This window comes from Lontra canadensis, unplaced genomic scaffold (genome assembly GCF_010015895.1).
Source record: "Lontra canadensis isolate GAN:19392208 unplaced genomic scaffold, GSC_riverotter_1.0 scaffold88, whole genome shotgun sequence".
Lineage (NCBI taxonomy): Eukaryota > Metazoa > Chordata > Mammalia > Carnivora > Mustelidae > Lontra > Lontra canadensis.
Window position 1 is genome coordinate 5,708,157 of NW_022631082.1, and position 18,873 is coordinate 5,727,029.

General features: G+C 59.6%; 1 protein-coding gene across 3 annotated transcripts in view; it reads left to right on the top strand.

Annotated features, from left to right (window-relative positions):
• The first annotated feature begins 229 nt into the window (after positions 1 to 229).
• CARM1 (coactivator associated arginine methyltransferase 1) overlaps positions 230 to 18,873 on the top strand; it is a 40,779-nt gene continuing 22,135 nt past the window's right edge. For all 3 annotated transcript variants that reach the window (XM_032884023.1, XM_032884024.1, XM_032884025.1), the window contains exon 1: positions 230 to 472. In XM_032884023.1, the coding sequence (XP_032739914.1) occupies positions 253 to 472 (220 nt within the window). In that variant the 5' untranslated portion in view covers positions 230 to 252. The remainder of the gene's footprint in view (positions 473 to 18,873) is intronic.

Genomic DNA, 18,873 nt, shown 5'->3' on the forward strand with positions numbered 1-18,873 from the left:
GCGTCCCCAGGCACCCTCCCTCCCGGTGCCCTAGGCGGCCAGCAGGGGGCGCTGCGCCACGGGGCCGGACCTCGGCGGCAGTGGCGGCGAGGCGGAGCGTGGCCGGCAGGCGGCGCTGCCTGACTCGGCCTTGGCCTCGGCCTGCGCGTCGGCAGCGGCGGCGGCGGCAGCGGCGGCGGCCTGGGCCCGGGCGCGGCGGCGGCGGCGGCGGCGGTGGCGGCGGCGGCGGTGGGGCCTGGAGCCGGATCTAAGATGGCAGCGGCGGCGGCTGCGGCGGGGCCGGGCGCGGGCGGCGCAGGGGCGGCGGTCCCGGGCGGCGCGGGGCCCTGCGCGGCGGTGTCCGTGTTCCCCGGCGCCCGCCTCCTCACCATCGGCGACGCGAACGGCGAGATCCAGCGGCACGCGGAGCAGCAGGCGCTGCGCCTCGAGGTGCGCGCCGGCCCGGACGCGGCGGGCATCGCCCTCTACAGCCGTGAGTGCGGGGCCCCGGGGCCGGGCCGAGCGCGGGGGCTGCCCACGAGGCGAGTCAGGCGGGGGACCAGAGGCGGGAGGGACGCGGCCGCAGCTAGGGGCCCGGGGCCCCGAGGGCGAGGGGCCCTGAGCGGTGGGGGCCTGGTATGGGGTCCGTGGCGCCGGGCCGAGGTAGCTGGGAGTGGGGGGCCCCCGAGTGAGGGCAGTGGAGGAACGATGTCAAGGGGCAGAGAGAAAAGAGGGCGTGCGTGGTGGCCAGAGGTGAGGTGCCCGGAGTACGGTGGGAAGCGGGAAATGGGGGAGTGAGGGCCCTGAGATTGGGAGGGGGCAGGCAGGAAGTGGGGGGCCGAGCGGGGAAGGTGAATTCGTAGCCGGCCGGGGGTGTGGGGGCTGGGTGGGAGGAAAGGGGGCCTGGGGTATGGGAGAGGTGGGGGTCCCCGGGGGCGGGTGTGGCTGCCCTAGGAGAGGGATGGAGGGGGTGGGGGTAGCCTTTGGCCATCTCTCGGGACTCCCACGACTGCTGAGGACAGTTGGAAAGTGGTGCCCGGCCTGGGGCGGCCTGGAGGACCTGGTTCCACCCATCGGGAGCGTTTTTGGCGTTCTGGACCTCCGTGTGGGAAACTTCTAGACCCGGAGAGAGGGCCCATGCCAGGGTGGTGCGAGCCGCTAGATGTGCTCCTGGTGGAAACGTGGAAGGGTAGGGCTCCTTCTTGATGTCCGGCTCTGAAGTAAGAGGTAACACAGCCTCCGCCCTCGCCACGGTCCTCCGATCTTTCTTTTTGGGGATGTGAGAAGCTGGTTACATTTTCAGAAGCTAGTTTCAAAACTGACATTTCAGTGGGAAAAAAAAAAAAAAAAATCACAAATGTGTTTGCCAAGGCCCCCGAGTCTTTGTAGTTGATCCTTTTTCTTTCTCTGTTACTCTTTATTTATCTGTTCTGATTCCTGATTGCTTGGTCACATTTTGCTATTCTGTTTCATTCAGCTTTGTCTCAGGGCTTCTTGCACTGATGCTCTGGGAGCCACCGTGGAGGCCCTTTCCTGCCTTTGGCCTGTGTGAATTTTTTTTGCCCCTTTGGGAAGTGGGAGGGTGGGCCAAAGGAAAATATCTAGAACAGCCGGTTCACACTGGGTTCTTCCTGCACTTCTGCTTGGAAGACCCAGACTTGTGGAGTTGTGCCTACCTCCCAGGTATCTCAGCTCTTTTTGCTGGGGCAGAGCCGGGTTTTCTGGGACCAAATGAGGAGAGGGGAGAAGGGTATCCCAGGTGGGGGTCAGAGCTCAGGACAGGCACTTAAGCTCTATTTTATGCTCAGCAGGCTCTCCCAGGTGCTAAGCGTGGCCATTCATTTGGCAAGCATTAATAAAGAATAAAGATGGGCAGCGTTTCTCCAACTAGGATCCAGAGGCTAATCCTCAAAGCAGTTCCAAGATAGTTTTTCTTTTGTAAATAACTTCTTTTGATTTTTGGACAGTTTTTGATTTATAGAATTATTGGGGACATAGTACAGAGAGTGCTCATAATACACCACACCTGGTGTCTCCTTTTTTTTTTTTTTTTTAAGATTTGAGAGAGAGAGAGATCACTCGCGGGGGATGGGGGGTGGGGGGCTGCAGTCAGAGGGAGAAGGGAGCCTGATGCTGGACTCCAGCCAGGACTCTGGGATCATGACCTGAGCCTAAGGCAGACACTTAACTGACTGAGCAACCCAGGCGCCCCCACACTTAGTATCTCCTGTGTTTAACACCTTTCTCCAGGAGAGTTTTTACATTTTGTGTTCCTGTGTTGTGGGTAATCTCGATGTTGTTACTAGTTATAAAGATAACATTGTCTTTTAGAGGTAATTCATAACTGAGGCATTTGTGAAAGGGGGAAAGTCCTCCTTTCTCAGATTGAGATCCTGAGTCAGGGATGATATCCTCTCCGGTCTGAAAGAATGTTTCTCACCCTCGATGCTCAAGGAGCACTGACGTGGGGCCGAGAACATGGGTTCTGGCTTCAGCTGACCCTGGTTTTGTTCGTTCCCCAAGGCTGCCATGCCACATGTGATGGCTTACAACAAAAGGAATGTGTTTTCTTACAGTTTGAGGCCAGAAGTCTGAAATCAAGGTGTTGCAAGGGTCCCTACTCCTTCTAGAGGCCCTGGAGGAGAATGTCTTCTCACCTCTAACAGCTTCCTCTGGATCTTGGGCCTCGATTGGCTTTTGTTAACAGAACTCCAGTCTCTGCCTCTGTCTTCACACAGCCTCCCCACTGTGTCTCTGTGTCTTTTCTATAAGGACACCTGTGATTGGATTTAGGGCTTGCTCTAAATCCAGGAAGATTTTATCTTTGAGAGCCTTGAATACATCTGCAAAGAATACATCTTTGCAGATGTATTCTTTTTTCCAGATAAGCCACTTTCACAGGCTCAGGCTTGGGGGGTTGGGGGTTGGGGCTTGGACACACTTTCTTAGGGTCTACTACGAGGACTAGATCGGTGCCCTACTAGTATCTGTGAGTCTTTGTGCCTCAGTTTGTTTATCGGTAGAATGGGGGAAATGGCGGGACATTGTGGCATAGCGTGTGTTTGCTCAATAAGCTAATACTCTTTTGGTGGTAGCACCTGCTGCCTAAAAGGCTGGGGCTGGCGATGACCTCAGACTTGGCTGGGTCACTGCACAGGGTGAGGCAGCACCCGTCCCTGAGCAGGAGGCATGAAGAGCGGGGCGCACGGGGCGGGATCGCTGTGAAGTGTGCTGGGGGAGTGTGGAGTACCAGGGCTGAGGTGTGGGGGTGCACCATGCTCCTGGATCTGCGAGCAGGCCCAGCCCGCCGGGTGGAGAGTGCGAGCCTGCAGTCCCTTGGAGAAAGTCAGAGATGGACCAGCCACGATGGGCATGTGCGGGGATTGTGGAGGCTGGGTGGCTCAGAGGCACTTGGGGCCTGCTCGGAGCTTTGGGCCTTGTCCTGGGATGACCTTCCTTCCCTGGCCTCCACATTTTCCAGTCTGCACCCTTCTGGGTCCTGCGTACTTTGGCCCGATGAGAAGGTGGCCTGACCCCTGTTCTGCCCACCAGTGCCTGGTGGCACTATGTGTGATCTCAGATCCCTGGGACTCCAGTCTGGGTGTGGGCAGGGACAGGGAGGTCGGCCAAGACACGCATCTCCCCGTACTTTACGCGGGAGGTGGGCCGGAGGCGTGCTTGGGTGCTGGCGAGGGTTTCTGAGCGCGAAGCCTGACTGGCATGGGTCACCGGCTGGCGTGGGTCACCGGCTGTGCGGCCTTGAATGGGCCTCTCCACCTCCCTGAGCCTGTTCCTCACCTCCCCCTGCACCCCTCTGCGCGCTGCCTCGCTTTCCTTCTCGGTAACTGGAATGATACCACTCGGGGCCCAGAAATGTGGGTGAAGTGGACCATGGGAGCATGGAGCCGGGTGCCTGCTGGCCAGCTGTGCATATTTCTATAGACGTTGCCGACGACGGTGTGGGTATTGGTTCCGAGTGACCAAGAGCCTTCTCCGGGAGGGAGCCCCTTGGCTGCAGGGCCGTCCATCCAGCTGCTGCCTCGCACCCCCAGCAGATGGAAGAGGGACCCCGGGGCTGTGACTTCCAGCTCAGGCAGGGGTGCGGGGGCGGGTGTGCTGGGGAGATCGGGGAGATGGTGTGGGTAGCAGACATACAACCCTGTTCCTTGACATCTATACCCTTCCATGTGAGAAAGATGACAGCTGCAGAAGGCCCTGTCCCGGTCACCCCGCAGGAAACGATAACCCTCCCCGCCCCTGCTCGCAGTTTGAAGTCACCCTGGCCCGTGTCCATGGCAGTGGCTAAACGGCAGCTACCAAAACCGGGCCGCTTTCCCTGGGCAGAGGTGCGGGCATCCCGGGCCTTGAGGAAGCTTTGGCACGGCCGCTGGAGTTCTTGGACGCAGGGAGCCCTCCCTTGGAGAGGAGGCAGCTTCTCGGGAAGCCCATTGTGGGGCGGCCACGGCGGAGAGCAGAACGCTCTCGGTTCCTCAGGCCCACGGTGTCCTTTCTGGAGATGACTGTGTCACTTTTCTTTCTTGGTCAGTGCGAGTCGGTTTGCCTGGTCCTGATAGGGGCTGCGTTTCGGTTTGTGGGGGGGCGTGCCAGGGTGTGGAAACCCCACCGGAAAAAACCCTTTGTGAAAACAAGGTTGAGGAACGGCCTGCTGCCGTAGACCCAGGAGCTCTTGGGACTTTCTCCAGTCACTGTCGTGTGGTACCCCCCTGGCAGCAGGGGGAGGGGGAGCCGAAGAGTTTGTCCACCCTAAGATCTTCAGTGTCCAGCTGGGGTGGCACCGCATTCCCACTCCAGGGGTGCCTGTAAGGTGCTCCTGCCTGCTGTCATTTTCCTGAGCATTTACTGGGTACCAGGCTCTGTGCGACTCGGTGTGGACAGACTCAAATGTTGGACCTTAGGGACAGCTGGGGAGAGGATAAGAACATAAATTAGGGCCTATGGGCAGACGATGATCTGTGAGCCAGAGCAGGCCGGTGGCCTGTTTAAACCACTAAAGGGAGCTTTGTATGTTTCTGAAGGGTCTATTAAAAAACCCCTGAGAACTGAAGTAAGAATATTTAACTGACACTCTTGTGTCTTGAAAAACCAAAAATGACTTGCTGGCCCTTGACGGAAAAAGCTTGTGGACCCCTGGGATAAATGAACGAAGCAGGCAGGAGGAGAGGGGGATATGGTGGGAACGTGGCCCCAGCCGGCTTGCCAGAACTGCCACAGCTTTTTTTAAAATTAAGATTATTTATTTATTTGACAGAGCGATCACAAGCAGGCAGAGAGGGAGAAGCAGGCTCCCTGCTGAGCAGAGAGCCCGATGCAGGGCTCGATCCCAGGACTCCAAGACCATGACTGGAGCCCAAGGCAGAGGCCCAACCCACTGAGCCACCCAGGCGCCCCATGCCACAGCTTTTAAGAGAAGCTGAAAAGCCTTTCTTTGTGTCCGTCTGTTTGTTTTGATTGTGAAGTGTCCTGATCACTCAGGCCAGATAGACTATACTTTCCGGACTCTCTGGGCCAGTTAGCCTGACGGTGTGGCTGTGGCTGTGTGTTAGTGCTTAGACTAGTACCAGGAGGTCTGGGACACCGCTCCCATTTTATTGGTGGAAAAACAGGTGAGAGGGCTTGACCAGGTGACATGGCTGGTCCTGCAGGGGAGCTGGCTCTCAAGGTCACAGCTGTGGGACCTGCTCTTTGTTAAAATGCAGGGTGCTTTGGTGGAAAGTGGTCAGGATTCCATTTATTCATGCATAACGGAGATCCAGAGGCAGTGGCTCTAGCAACAGTTTATTGTGCTCTCACGGTGGAGAGGTGGCAGATCAGGGCTGGTGTGGACACTTTGCTTTAGGAATTCCTTGGGTGCAGGTCCTTCCAGCTAACCCCCGCGCCCTGCCACCGTTTCTAGGGTGAGGTCCTGTCCTTGTGGAGCAACATGGCAGGTGGAGTCCAGCTATTACTCTGGTGTCCAGACAGCAGGACAGAGGAAGGGACACAGGTGCCAAACACGTGGGCCAGGTGTCTGTTAAGGAAAGTGTCCAGAGGCTGGCTCTGGGTGCTTCTGCTTTCATCCCATTGGCTAGAATGCAGTCGCGGAGGCGCCCCTAGCTGCAAGAGAGGCTGGGAAATGTAGTCTGTCGTCTGCACGGTCCGCCGGCTCAGCGCAGCTAATTTCGGGGCTTCTCTTTCTGGAGGAGAGAGGACAGACGCTGGGAGACAATTAGTCACCTTGGTCACAGTAGGTAGGATGTGGACATAGCCAGGGTTGGGAAAGGTGTTTCTGGTTTATGGAGGGCTCAAGTGGGGATGGGGGACAGCAGCCTGGTGTGGGGCCAGGGTGTCTCTTCTGAAGAATGGAGGAGCCAAAGGTGGGGTAGCGAGGTGAGGTCCAAGTGACGTTTTACAAACGACAGGGCCTTTTCTTGTGTGTGATCAGGAGCTGCCCGCCATTTTCCCTGGAGGGGCCTAAGTGATAAAATGTCATTTCCGAAGACTACTGTGGCAGCAGGTTACGGTGCACCGGAGCAGGGCGAGAGTGGCCCGTGGAAGCTTCCATACTAGGGAATGCTATAGGAATGTAACCGAATAGTCTCACTTTAGCCTGCCCCAGAAGTGTGTCAGAGGCCTGGAAGTTGTATTATGGAACAGAAGATGAGTTCCACCCAGGGCGAAGGCCATGACCTGTGGCCAGGGTTGTGAATGATCTGCCCTCGGGTTTGCTTCCCTCTATGTGGTTAAACCAGAAGTAGACGCCCGCTATTTTTTAAATTGTATGATTTTCCATCAAAATCTGACTTCGTACTTGTAAAAACTCAGAAGGGCTGGTGATCCCGGGCCTCTGTGCCCCGAGGCAGAGCTGAATAGTGCTGCCGCCACCTTTGGAAGGGGCCTGCTGCCCCAATTTGCCCGAAGTCCCCTTCCTGCTTGTCACTGCCCCAGCACGGAGGCTCTGTGCCAGTAGCCATTTGTCCTTCCACTTGCAGTGGTTTGTTTCTTAAAATAGAGAGGCATTTCTGTGAACCCAGGCTGCCCTCGGGTGTGGGAAAATGTTCCTTACCCGGCACCCTCCTTCGGCCCCTGGCCCCTTCCTCGGGGCATCTGACTTGGAGCCCTATGGAGGTGGGGGGCTGTTGCCTCGGGTCTTAAGCTGGTCTGCTCTTCCAGTCCCGGGTCCTGCCCGCTGCCCACCTCCCAGCCCCCCTTCCTCCTCTCTACCTGACCAAAGCCCCTCAGTGGCCATTTGGAAACCCAGAAGTTCTGAAAAACTGGCTTGCTGCTCCTTTGACAGCAAAACCTAACCTGACCCAAACTCTTCGGTTGGTGGAATCCCGCCTGAGCTGCCACGTGGGGCCCTTTACAATCCCTGCGCACCCGGTTTAGTCTGACCAACATCGTTTGGGCCTGCGTCTGAGATCACAGGTGCAAAGTGGCCAGAGCCACGAGCCGCACCTGGAATGAGCGCGCCACTTCGCTGGTGGGGGTCTGGGCGCGGTGGGTGTGAAGGGCCTTTGGGCAGAAGGAGAATGGCGGGAACTCAGGGCTGATGTGAGGTACAAGACATCTGAGCGGGTCAGATGTAGCAGAGTGGGAGAGGCTGGGGAACCTCCCAGCAGGTGCCATTCCTTTCCTGGGGAGCCAGACCTGGGACAGACTTGCTGCTCCCTGTGGAGAGTGGAGGCTGGGAAGGGCTTCGGGCAGCTCTGAGACAGGTCTCTCTCTCTCTCTCTCTTTTTAAAAAGATTTATTTATTGGGGCGCCTGGGTGGCTCCGTCATTAAGCATCTGCCTTCACCTCAGGTCATGATCCCCAGGTCCTGGGATTGAGCCCTGCGTCTGGCTCCCTGCTCAGCGCGAAACCTGCTTCTCTCTCTGCTACTCCCCCTGCTTGTGTTCTCTCTCTTGCTCTCTCTCTCTCTCTCTCTCAAATAAATAAAATCTTAAAAAAAAAAAGATTTATTTATTTATTTGACAGAGAGAGAGAGAGAGAGCACAAGCAGGGGGAGTGGCAGACAGAGGGAGAGGGAGAAGCAGGCTTCCTCCCAAACAGGAAGCCCAGTGAGGGGCTTGATCCCAGGACCCTGTGATCATGACTTGAGTTGAGGGCAGACGCTTAACCAACTAAGCCACCGAGCTGTCCCTAGACACGTCTGTTAATCTGAAGTCCTCGAGGGTCCCTGGGGGTCCCATGATGCCCTAAAATTGCATGCAGTTTTGCAGAAGTCTAGAGGGACAAGAGTCAGTGGCTGTGACCTTGAACCAGCCTCCTTGACACAAAGGAGAAAGGGGGTGACAATGGCAGCTCTCTGGCGGGAACACACGTCAGCTTCTTCGTGGTGTGTCTACCTGATGGACATGACCGTAGTGTTGCTGTTGGTTCTCTGTGTGTGTTTCTGGGGAAAGGCTTCCCATTTGGATCCTCCCCCTGACAGATCTCTGACACCAGAAAGGCTGAGAGTCGTTGGAGGTTAGTCCTGGATCGGGAGTGAAGTGGATGGCTCTGGCTTCTGAGGAATGGGGTGGTTGGTGGGAGAGGCGGGGGTCCTGGGTCTATTGGGCTGGGGTGTGGCTCTGATTGGCCAGGACCAAGAGGTCCACAGTCTGTCAGAGTGAGCCAGAGAAAAGGGGAGGTTACTGGGTTTCTGGTCAGGAGGGGCAGCCCCCTTGGAGGGCTGGAGGAGGGGACCCAGCCAGATGGCAGTGGGAGGGGGTGGGGGGGTGGAGTCTCCAGGAGAGGGGAGGAGGGGAGGGCCCACCTCGCCCAGGCCCCCAGGGCCTAGCCACAGTTCTTTGAAGATGGAGAGACCTGACCTTCCCTCCATCCAACCACAAGCACGAACTGGGCGGAGGACTTGCCGTCTTTTTATGGTGGTAGGTCACCTCGCGTCTACCTTTAGACTGCTGGCAAGAACGCACTGAGCGTCTGCTGTGTGTCAGTTCCTGTTTTAGGAGCTGCGGGTATGGTGGCGCCCCAAGCCAAGCTTATGCTCCCGCAGTTGCCGGCCTGGGGGCGGCTGTGTGACAGGAGCTAAGTCCGCAGTCACCTAAACACGTTGTGCTTAGTGATCTGTGTCCTCCAGAAGACAGTGAAGGCGGCAGAGGCTTGAAAATGCTGGGGAAGACGAGGGGGCGATGGGGCTCGGCAGGGTGGTTCCCCGGCTCAGGTGGGGCTGCAGAGCCTGTGGGAGAAGAGCAGGTGAGGCTGGAGGAGGACCTAAGGGGGCCTAGGCCTGGCTTCACGCCTCGGCGTGACGTCTCTGTGCCTGTTTCCTCGACTATAAAGTGGGCTTCTTGATGGCACCTACCTCGGAGGGCTGGTGTGACTTAGTAGGAAGGTTTAAGATCGAGGCTGCCACCAGGCAAGCCCAGATGTTACTGGAGCAGGATGCTGGGGGTGAGTGTGGGGGGCCCCACAAGGGGTTCCACGGTGTTCTCCCAAGAGTGGTGGGTAGGGAGGTGACACCTGTGGCTGTGTCTGCGCTCCAGCCCAGCTCCAAACCCCTGTCCTTTCCTCACAGGGTGATCCCTGGCTAATGACTCCCGGCTCCCAGATCTCTGCTTCCTTGTGGGTGGGGAGGCTTCGCTGAGGGGCTTAGCTGGTGGCAGGTGGCCCAGGTGCTGGGGGACATCCGTGGCTGGGCTGGAGGCATAGCTCTGCACAAGCCAGGCACCATTCTCCACCCTGCTGCGGGGGGACGTGGCCCAGGAGTCAGTCTGCGGAGCATGGCAGCTGAGGGGCTCAGTGTGGGGGCGGGAGGCCTCTGGCCAGAGAGGGTTGAGATAGAAAGGAGGGAGCTCCTGGGGACCAGGGGTGGTGGCTCTGGGGGTGCCTGGGGTCTGCAGCATCTCTGGGTCATTGGTCCTGCTCTCTCAGCGTTTCCCAGCTGGAATGAATGTTCTCCCTTCCCTCTCGGGACTGCAGCAGCTCTGTCTGGGTCAGAAGCTGCTGGAGGTCATGAGGAGTAAAGGCGGTGGAGTCTTACCTTGATGTGACCTTGTGACTCTGGCCAGGCAAGGGCAGTTCAGCTTCCGGTTCCTCTGGGATGATGGAGGGCGGCTTGGAGGTTGGTGTGAGCCCAGCCGCTGTAGAGGAATAACACACAGAGTCTAAACCTGCCTCGTTGTCCAGAAGGGAAGATGTGTCCCAGGTGTGGGTGGCCAGGTGCCTGGTGATCAGAAAACCCTGAGACCTCGAGGGCTGGGAGGGGCCCACAGTGGCCTTGACATCCTGCCTGGCCGTGCCTGGTCCCCCGTGACTCAGAAGGGCACCTCTGCCCCCATGTGCGTCCACCTAACCGCTCTCTCACTTCAGGGACTTGCTTGGGAGGCTTCAGGATTCAGGGTCGCAGGTGCGGTGTTGGCTGGGGCTGCTGGCACCTTCCCATCCGCCCCGAGAGACCCTGTCACTTGCTCTGGCATTTGGTTGAAGAATCTGGAGTTCTGGGCTTTCCCTGCCCCCCTTCCCTTTGTTTCCCGAAAACCAGTTCAATGAAGGAAATTGAGACCAGGCTTCCCCCAGGCCCGAGGGAGCTGGATCTGGAACTCTGTGGTCTCGTGACACTCTCGATGACTTGTTTTAATTGTTGTTTCATCAACCCCCACAGAGGCCCAAACGTTGGGTGGTTCTGTTGCGGCCCATGAAACCGCCGCTCTAGGCCCGACCCAGAACGTGTCCCCCGGCCTCTGGGTGCTTTTTGTTCTGCCAGGCAGGGCCTTCTCGGAAACAGGTCCAGACTGGTTTGCAGGAGGGGGCTCTGCCTCCTCCCCGCCCCCACTCCTTGCACGGAGAGAGGGAACCCCCTTTTATTCCCTCTTTTTGTGTGTCTCCGTCAAGCAATTCATCACCCACAGCTTTGGCAAGAGCGGGTCTGGGCTGTTTTTCTTTAAGATTGTTGGCGGGTTTGCTTCCCTGCTAATTGTGTTCGTGTGGCGGGGGTTCGTCTGCGCTGGCTGTGTTACACACGGCAGAGTGGACTGGTTTCGCGTCCGGAAACCTGCCTGACGCTGCGGGTGTGGGTGACACTCCAGGTGAGGACAGTTGGGGGCGGGGCTGGCAGGTCAGTGCTCTAATGAGAAAGGGGCGCTCGTGATCCCCTCCAGGGGGCATGTGAATAAGGAATCCCAGGCAGACTGGGGGGCCTCTTGCAGACCTGAGAGGAACATTCCAGAAAATTGGCCATGTTCTTCCTCGAGCTGGAGGGGAAGGCGAAGGCTGGCTGGAGTTTCCAGACCGGCTGTGCGCCCGGGAGGGGCCCCATACAGAACCCGGCTCTGCTGCGAGCCCTCTGTGACCAGAGGGTGGAGTCCCGAGTGTCGGATGGGCCCCCCCTGGATCGGGGGGACACCGGCAGGATGCCTGGCTCTGATACCCCTTACCCCCTGCCCGCATCCCCCGGTTATCCGCGAGGCCTGCTATAGCAGATGTTTGTTGAGCTCGAGCACGACCATGTGCCGGGCAGGCGGGCTCCGTGCCAGGCCCTCTGCGTTCATTGATCCGGCCTCCCCGTGAGAGCAGCCCCGACGGGCCGGCTGGCTGCCGCGTGCACTTGGCACAGGGGTGCTGGGCAGAGCAGTGAGCGCGGGGCGGGGGTGGGGGGGGAACCAGCCTATTCTCTGTTCCCCCAGCCATGCACACCCTGTGGGGAGCTGAGTAGCCACAGCCCCTCCCCCGGTTTATAATCGAGGAACCAGAGGCATGCGGGGGCAGGGAGCCGCTGGGATGCCGGCCCCGTTTGGCTCCAGCACCACCACCTAGCCGTGCTGCCTTTCACGTGCATCCGTGCCCTAAAGGAGACTGCACAGTGCGTGGGGGAGGTGCCCACCTGCCCCTTCTGGTCCTTGTGCTGTGTCGGAGAAGTGGCCCCCGGGGATTCCTCTGGGGCCCAGAGCCAGTCTTTCCTCATTCCTGCCTCATTGCTGATTCTGTCCTGGGGTGAGGCAGCCTCTGTCCCCTCTCGCCTGTGTCTCATCTGGAGTCCCATTCAGTGAGGCAGCCTGAGGGCAGGGGCGGGCCCCTGGCGGCCTCAGAGTCCGCTCAGCCCCTGTGCTTCGGTATCCTCCGACGTCCTTCTCTGCTGAGGCTGCCCCTGCCCCGTGGTCCTGCCTGTCCTGTGGTCCTGCCTGTCCCTGTTCAGCCTTTCTGGAGCCACTCCGGTCTGCATGTCAAGGGCCCTGCACCAGCCCTAGGGCAGAACCCCCAGGAACCACATTCCCACCCTTCAGCCGGGGCTGGCTCCGCTCCCTGGGTTGAGCACGCTGGCCCCGACCTTGACGGGGGCCAAAAGGTGCGGTGTACTCCCCACTTTGAAGGGCGGGCCCCCCCCACAGCCCGGGGTCCTCTTGTTGCCCATTGACATGCCTTGTTCCAGCCTGCCTCCCAGGCCTCCCCGCGTGTCCCCTCTGCCAAAGGCCTCCCCTGCCGACCTTGGTCCTCCGAGAGCACTGCACACCCAGCTTCTGCTGTCGCAGGGGGTGCAGACCCTTAGTGACCCCTCAGTCCTAGGAGGCGAGTTCCATCTCCTTCCCTGTGGTGGTGGCTCGGGGATGGCCCCTGTCGTCAACCAGCCAGGGCCTAGAGCCCGTGTCCTTCTGGGTGGATGCTGGGATGGGGCTTGGCTCTTTCACAAGATAGGGGTCCCTGGGCTAAGCTCCCCTGAGCACGTCCTGTCTGTGCCTCAGTTTCCTCTCTTGAAAGGACTGTGGTCTGGAGCTGTAAGCAAGGCCCCCAGCAGCCTTGGGTGTTTACCCAGTAGTGAGTGCGTCCCAGCTTCCGGGTCCCAGATGGAGAAGCCCAGGGCTGGGGCTGATGGTTCTGTTGCCTAACCCCCCCCCCCCACGCCAAGTAATTACCGGCTAAGCCCAAACTTTCAGGGGCCAGGGAACCCTGGCGCACATCTGTTGTCCCTTTTGTGGCTCACAAAGCCCCGGGGCAGCGCAGCTGATTAGCATGGATGGGGGAGACATTTGCATGTAATAGCTCCCGCCTGGTCCCCTTAGGACTCTTTTCAGAAAAGCCAAGCTCTTTCTTTGTCTGCTCCTTCTTCTCTTGGGGTTGCCCTTCCGCACACCCCACAATTCAACTCCTCTTTGGGCTCCCGTCCTGCGGGGCCTGGAGGTGGGGCTGGCCTCCCCTGCCCTACCCACCCCCCGCCCGCCCCGCCACCAGCCCAGCCACGGGCAAGCCCTTTGCGGGGAGCGCCCTTGCAGGGCTCTGACCTCGCGGAGCTGCCGCTGGTCCGTGGGGTCTTGGGCTGCTAGAGCGGGGGCCCTTCTGCAGCCTGGGTCAGCCCGCGCAGTGGGATGGGGGGTTTGTGGGGGGTGGCTGGCGGCTCACGTTTCCCGGGGTGCTGCCGTGACTGTGACCGGCAGCTCTCTGTCAGACCCAGTAGGAGCCCGGGAGGCCTGTGGCCCTGGTGGTGCTGGGGCCACGGGGGACCTTGCTTCCCCTTGTGCCAGCAGGAAACCCCCTGGATGGTTGCCTCTCGGGTCAGGGGCCTTTTCCATCCTCTACCCCCACCCCCAACCCCATCCATCTCTGTCCCCAGTGTCCTGTCACCTGTTGCTGGGTAGTTCGGGAAGTGTCCTCCTCAGAGTCTTGTGTTCTCAGGGCCCCTCCTGAAGGAGACCTGCCGTTGGCGGTTTTCAGGCTGCCCTGCACACTGCCCACCCCGCCACCTGGTACGAGCCTCATTGTGTCCCTGGAGGGGGCTCGCTGTTGAGTTCTTGTGACTCTTCTCAAAGATATGAACACACTGTGCGATCCCGTCCCTGCTTTAGAAAATAATCCGTCGCTGATAGAAATAAGGGCCCCTATCTGGTCTCCTCCCAGGGAGGTAATGGGGAAGGAGGTGCTTTCCATTCACTTGGGGCCCCTTTAGAAGGGGCCTAAATTTAGACCCGTCTGGGAGCTTGCGAGGCCAAGACCTTCCCAAGCACCGGGTGAAACTGGCCCCCGCTCTGCCTTGGCCAGATGGCTGCTCCCGTGTCCCGGAGGAGCGCTTAGTCGAGCTGGTCCAGTGGCCGGATGGGGACTTGGGGGGATAAGGCCAGAATTCTGTCTGGGGCTCCACTCTCTGCCTTGGGTCAGAAAGCCTTGGGGACATGGCAGCCACGGTGGGTGTTTTGGGCCAGTAACATCTACTGTGTACCCACGGGTATGGCTGGATACGAAGTGGGTATAAGTCCCCGGGACAGTAGGGAGCCGTGGGAACTCGCCTCTCGCCTGGGGCTGGTGGGGAGGAGGAGGCTCTGGGTAGCAGAGCCCAGATTCTGACCTGGTTCTGATGCGAGCTGGAGTTCTGGGAAATGTGCCTCACTGTGTGGCCTTCCTGATGTGTGGAGAAGGGCTTCCCTGTGTGACAGCTGCTTGGAATGCAGGCCCTGCTGTGGGGTCACTGCCCCTCCTCCCGTCACACTGGGAGGGGTGTGGGTGCTACTCTGCTCCAGCCGAGAGCCATCTCTGAGAAGTCCATGCTGTCCCGCCGCCTACCTTAGAGGGACCCTCCAGTCACAGGCCCTTCCCCCCCACCCCTGGCCCTCTAGCAGGTTGAGGGAGGTACGTGGTCACACTTGCTCACTTCGGGACACCCCGGACGCCTTGAGTGGGTGCCAGACCTCACCTGCCGTCACGGTTGCCGTTTGTCTGGTTATCTCTTGTGCACAGGGTAGAACTCAAACCGCTCAGGAGGGTAGAACCTGGAAAGTCCTCTTCCTCCCTCCTGGCCTGGGCCGTGCCCCACATCACCTGTTGTTTTCCAGTGTGACCGTCCTGCCTGGATTTTCCCGCAGCAGTCTCTCCCTGGGAACCCACTGTGCCCGAAGTTCTGTGTGGTTAAGCCACGGGAGAGGAAAGGGGCATGGTGCCAAGGCCGTCGGCCTTCCAGAGGCAGCCACAAAGCCATTCTGTCGGTGTTTCTTTCCAGAAAAGCCCCCAGACCTGCAGTGTGTGTGCTTGTCCGACCCACCCCCCGTCTTCTACCCGTGGCACCTGGATGTTTGCCAGCCCTCACGCCCCGCCCCGCCCCGGCTTGCTACTGGCTGCACCTTCCTTCCCCCGTTCAGTGCAGTTTGGTTTTCAGCTGCTTTGGACAGTCCCCGGGTCTGGGTTTATCTTCGCAGACACTGGCAAGTGGAATTCCAGGATAAGGCCCCCAAAGGGCTGGCGGGGGGGTTCTGGGTGGGGAGGCCCTGACAGATGCCCTGGGAGGAGATGTGGGAGGCAGTCCGTTCCCCCGCTCCACCCCCGCGGCCGGGCCAGGCCAGAGGCGCCCAGGGTGACCTCCTGGTCCTCAGACACCCCGGGGCCGTCAGCTGTGTGGAGCGTCTCCTGGGACAGCACCGGGGAGGATGGGGCTTAGGTTACTTGGCCGAGAGGGAGGCCAGGCCGGCTTAGGCTTCCCGGGGTCGGGTTCTCTTCTGAGACTGGCGCGGGTCTGCTGAAGCGTGGAGTGGCCGCTCCGGCTGCTATGTACTTGGTGCCGTGCTGTCCCCCACATCTTCTCATGGAAGCGGGGCAGCAGGGAGGGCGCCTTATCCACTTGTGAGCCCCCCTTCCCGGATGAGGCCCCTGAGGTCGAGAGTGAAGGCAGTCAGGGTTCTGCACCGGTCATGTCCTGTCCCCCCGGGGACTGCGTCACTATCACCATTTGAAGATGAGGAACGAAGGGCCACAGTCACACAGCCGGAGAGTAGCAGGTTTGGCCCCGAACCCTGGTCTTCCTTGATCCCCATCATTTCTTTTCATTTTGATCCATTGCAATTTACTTATTTATTTACTTACTTACTTATTCTGTTCAATTAGCCAGCAAAGAGTACATCATTAGTTTTTTTGTGTCGTGTTCAATGAGTCATTCGTTGAGCCGAGAGTGACCTCCTTCCTCGCCTGGCCACGTGGATGCCACACCACACAGGGACGGGGCGGGGGGAAGCTTCTGGTGCCCACAGTTTGGAAACTCGGTTCCTGCCGCCAGGCACGGGGCGCCTCTGGGAGATGGGGGCCCTTCCAGGAAGGTGAGCCCTGCATCACCCAGCGCCTGCCTCAGCGGGGGTGTCGCCTACTCCCCAAGGCAGGCTGTGATCTGCCTGTATCCCACGTGCACGTGTATCAGAGCCCCCCTCCCTGAGTTCCTCCTGGTCCCTCTTACCCTCTCTTCTCCATGCTGGGCCATTGGCCTTCCGCTGGCACCCGGGGGTGCTTGAAGGCTGGGGGTCCCGGGCCCCACGGGAGCTGATGGCCCCAAGCAGGGTAGGCTGAGGAAAGCACCTTGACTTTTCTGCACCTCGCCCTCCTTTTCACCTACCCCTCTTTACGGTGGGATGGTTTCCCCTGCAAGGTGCATGGCCTGTCTTGTGTGTGGTGGCAGGAGGTGATCTAGCGAGAGGCCTCACGTTTGGACAAGCAGTTCTCCCCCCTCCCACCCCCCGTGCCCCAAGTCTGCCAAGATAAATAGCTTTAATTAGTCCTCGTTTGATGGCTGTGATAGTTTCCCCGCTAGAGAGGCAGGGACTTGGAATGTGGCCCGTTTCCCCCTGAGCTGGTGACGGCTTGCCCGTCTTGTCCTCTGCCTCTGTTCTCCATGCCACAGCCTCCCTCGTCTTGCGTGAAGATGGAAGGTTCCACGGGGGGAGAGTATAACTCCAGACCTTTGTCCTTGTTCCACTGGGTCCCTCTGACCCAGGTCTGACCAGCCTGAAGGACCCAGTGACCCTCTGTGTGTCCCATCACTGCTTGTTCCAGAGGCAGGGGGAAGCAGAGGAGGGCAGTGTGGGCAGGAAGTTTACTGTGTGGGTGCCCAGTGCCCAGCGTCTTCCAGTGCTTAAGTGACCTTCCTGAGGCCACGCGTGCCACCAGGGCCTGGGCACTGGGATCTCCACGCCGTCTGCCCCCTGCACTTAGGGAAGGGGCCTGGCCTCCCAGACTCCATGCCCCAGGGCCACCAGGTAGGTCAGCACCCCCCAAGTGCCCCTGGGTCTGGGCGCCATGGCAGCCACGTGCGGACCTCTGGGCCTGTGCTTCTCTGGGTTATCAGTTGGGCAGCGGGGGGTGGGGGGAGGGCGTTAAATAAAGATTTGATGTGTGACCGGCCGCTTGTCTGAGAGGTGCTGGAGGACCTCAAGGAGGAGGTAACAGCAACATGGGGGAAGAGAGCAAGGGTGTTCTGGATCTTGGGAGCCGTGGAGGCCAGAAAGAAGTCCTGCCCATGGTCTGGGGGTGGGGAAGGCCAGTGTGGCTCGATGGGGGACGTGGAGGAGGGGCTCGTGAGCTCCGTGAGGAGTTTGTGCTTGTTCCAGAAGGCTCTGGGAAACCATGGAGAGGTCTAAGCAGGAGAACAGCCGCAGCAGATTGGCCACGTTAGATGTGACCAGGAGGTGATGGAGGCCCGGCATGTGTTTTCTGGGACCATCTGGTCAGTGCCCCTGAGACAGGCGCCCGTGTGTCTGCTGCTCCCTGAATCAGCCAGCTTGTTCGAGGCCCTCCTGGGGGCCAGGCCTTGGGGTTGGCCCAGGGCTGAGGTGCTGAGCAAGGCATTTCCCTTAAGCCTAGGGCCGGGGAGGCCCCTGTGCGGCATGGTCCCCCAGCTTCTGCTGCCCAGGGAGCCATCGAGAAGGGGGTGTCCAGGTTGGTTCTGTGATGGTTAGGGAGCAGGCAGCTCGTCCCCCTGCCCCAAGAGCTGCTCGCTTCCCAGCTTCCCTCATCTCTTGCCTGGCCCGCAGCTCCTCCAGCCCTTGTCCCCAAGGCCGGCTCAGCACTCAGTCACTCCAGGTGCCCCCCACGGCTGTGGGAGCGGCTGGACTCCCCAGCCTCTTGAGACCCAGATCTGCCCATCCAGCCTGGGAGTCTAGCCCAGCAGGCTCCCTGGCCACAGCCAGGCTGTCTTGGGCCCCTCCTTCTGCCAACTGGGGTCCTCTGAGGAGAAGCGGCCTCCTGGGTGTCTCCCCTACTCTGAGTACTGACACTGCCCGCTTCTGATCGCTGTGTGGGTGGGGGCCTCCCCACACCAGCTGCGTGGCCCACAGTCTGCTCCATTCTGACACCGCCCGCCTGTCCGGAGATGGTGTCAGACCCCCCAGGGTAAGAGCTCGGGCCCACCAGACTGTCGCCCTCCGCCCCCACCCTTGTCCAGGATGGCCCCTGAGCTCCTCCCCACCCGGCTGCCGATCTGAGGTTCCCAGGCCCGTCCTCAGGCTCAGTGCATTTGCTGGAACGGCTCACAGAGCACAGAAACTGTCCCTTCCTAGATCGGTGGTTAACGTTAAAAGGATAGAACTCGGGAGCAGCCAGAGGGAAGAGGGGCATAGGGCAGGGTGTGGGGAAGGGGCGCCCCTCTCCCAGCGCCAATTCGTGCTCACCAGCCGGGAAACTCTCTGAGCCCTGTCCTTTGGGTTTTATCTTGATGGAGACTTTATACGCAGGAATGATTGATAAGTCCTTAGCCATTGGACGCCTAGGAGGGGGACTGAAAGTTCCAGCCCTCTAATTACTCAGTTGGTCCCCCTGGCAACCAGCCTCCATCCTTAGGGGCTTTTAGAGAGTCGCCTCATTAACATAGACTCAAGTGGTCCAGGGGGGGCTTTGACAGACTCACAGGAGACCCCTTTATTGTTCTTATCAGCTCAGGCACTCCCAGAGTCCTGGGAGCTCTGTGCCAGGTGTCTGTTCAGTATAAATCACAACATGCCAGCCTCCTTTTCTCCCTGCCTTCCCATGTGCCTTTTTTCCTCTTGCTGGAGAATTCGTTCCCACACCTCATCCCAGCCTCGGTCAGGTGTCGTCTCTAGGCTCCCTCGGGGCCCCTGTGCCCCGACAGCAGTGCCTGTTACTTGCAGGTTCTCGTCACCACCCCCCCGGCTGTCCTCACCTCTTCTGGGATGGGGAGGGTAACTCCACTTCTCG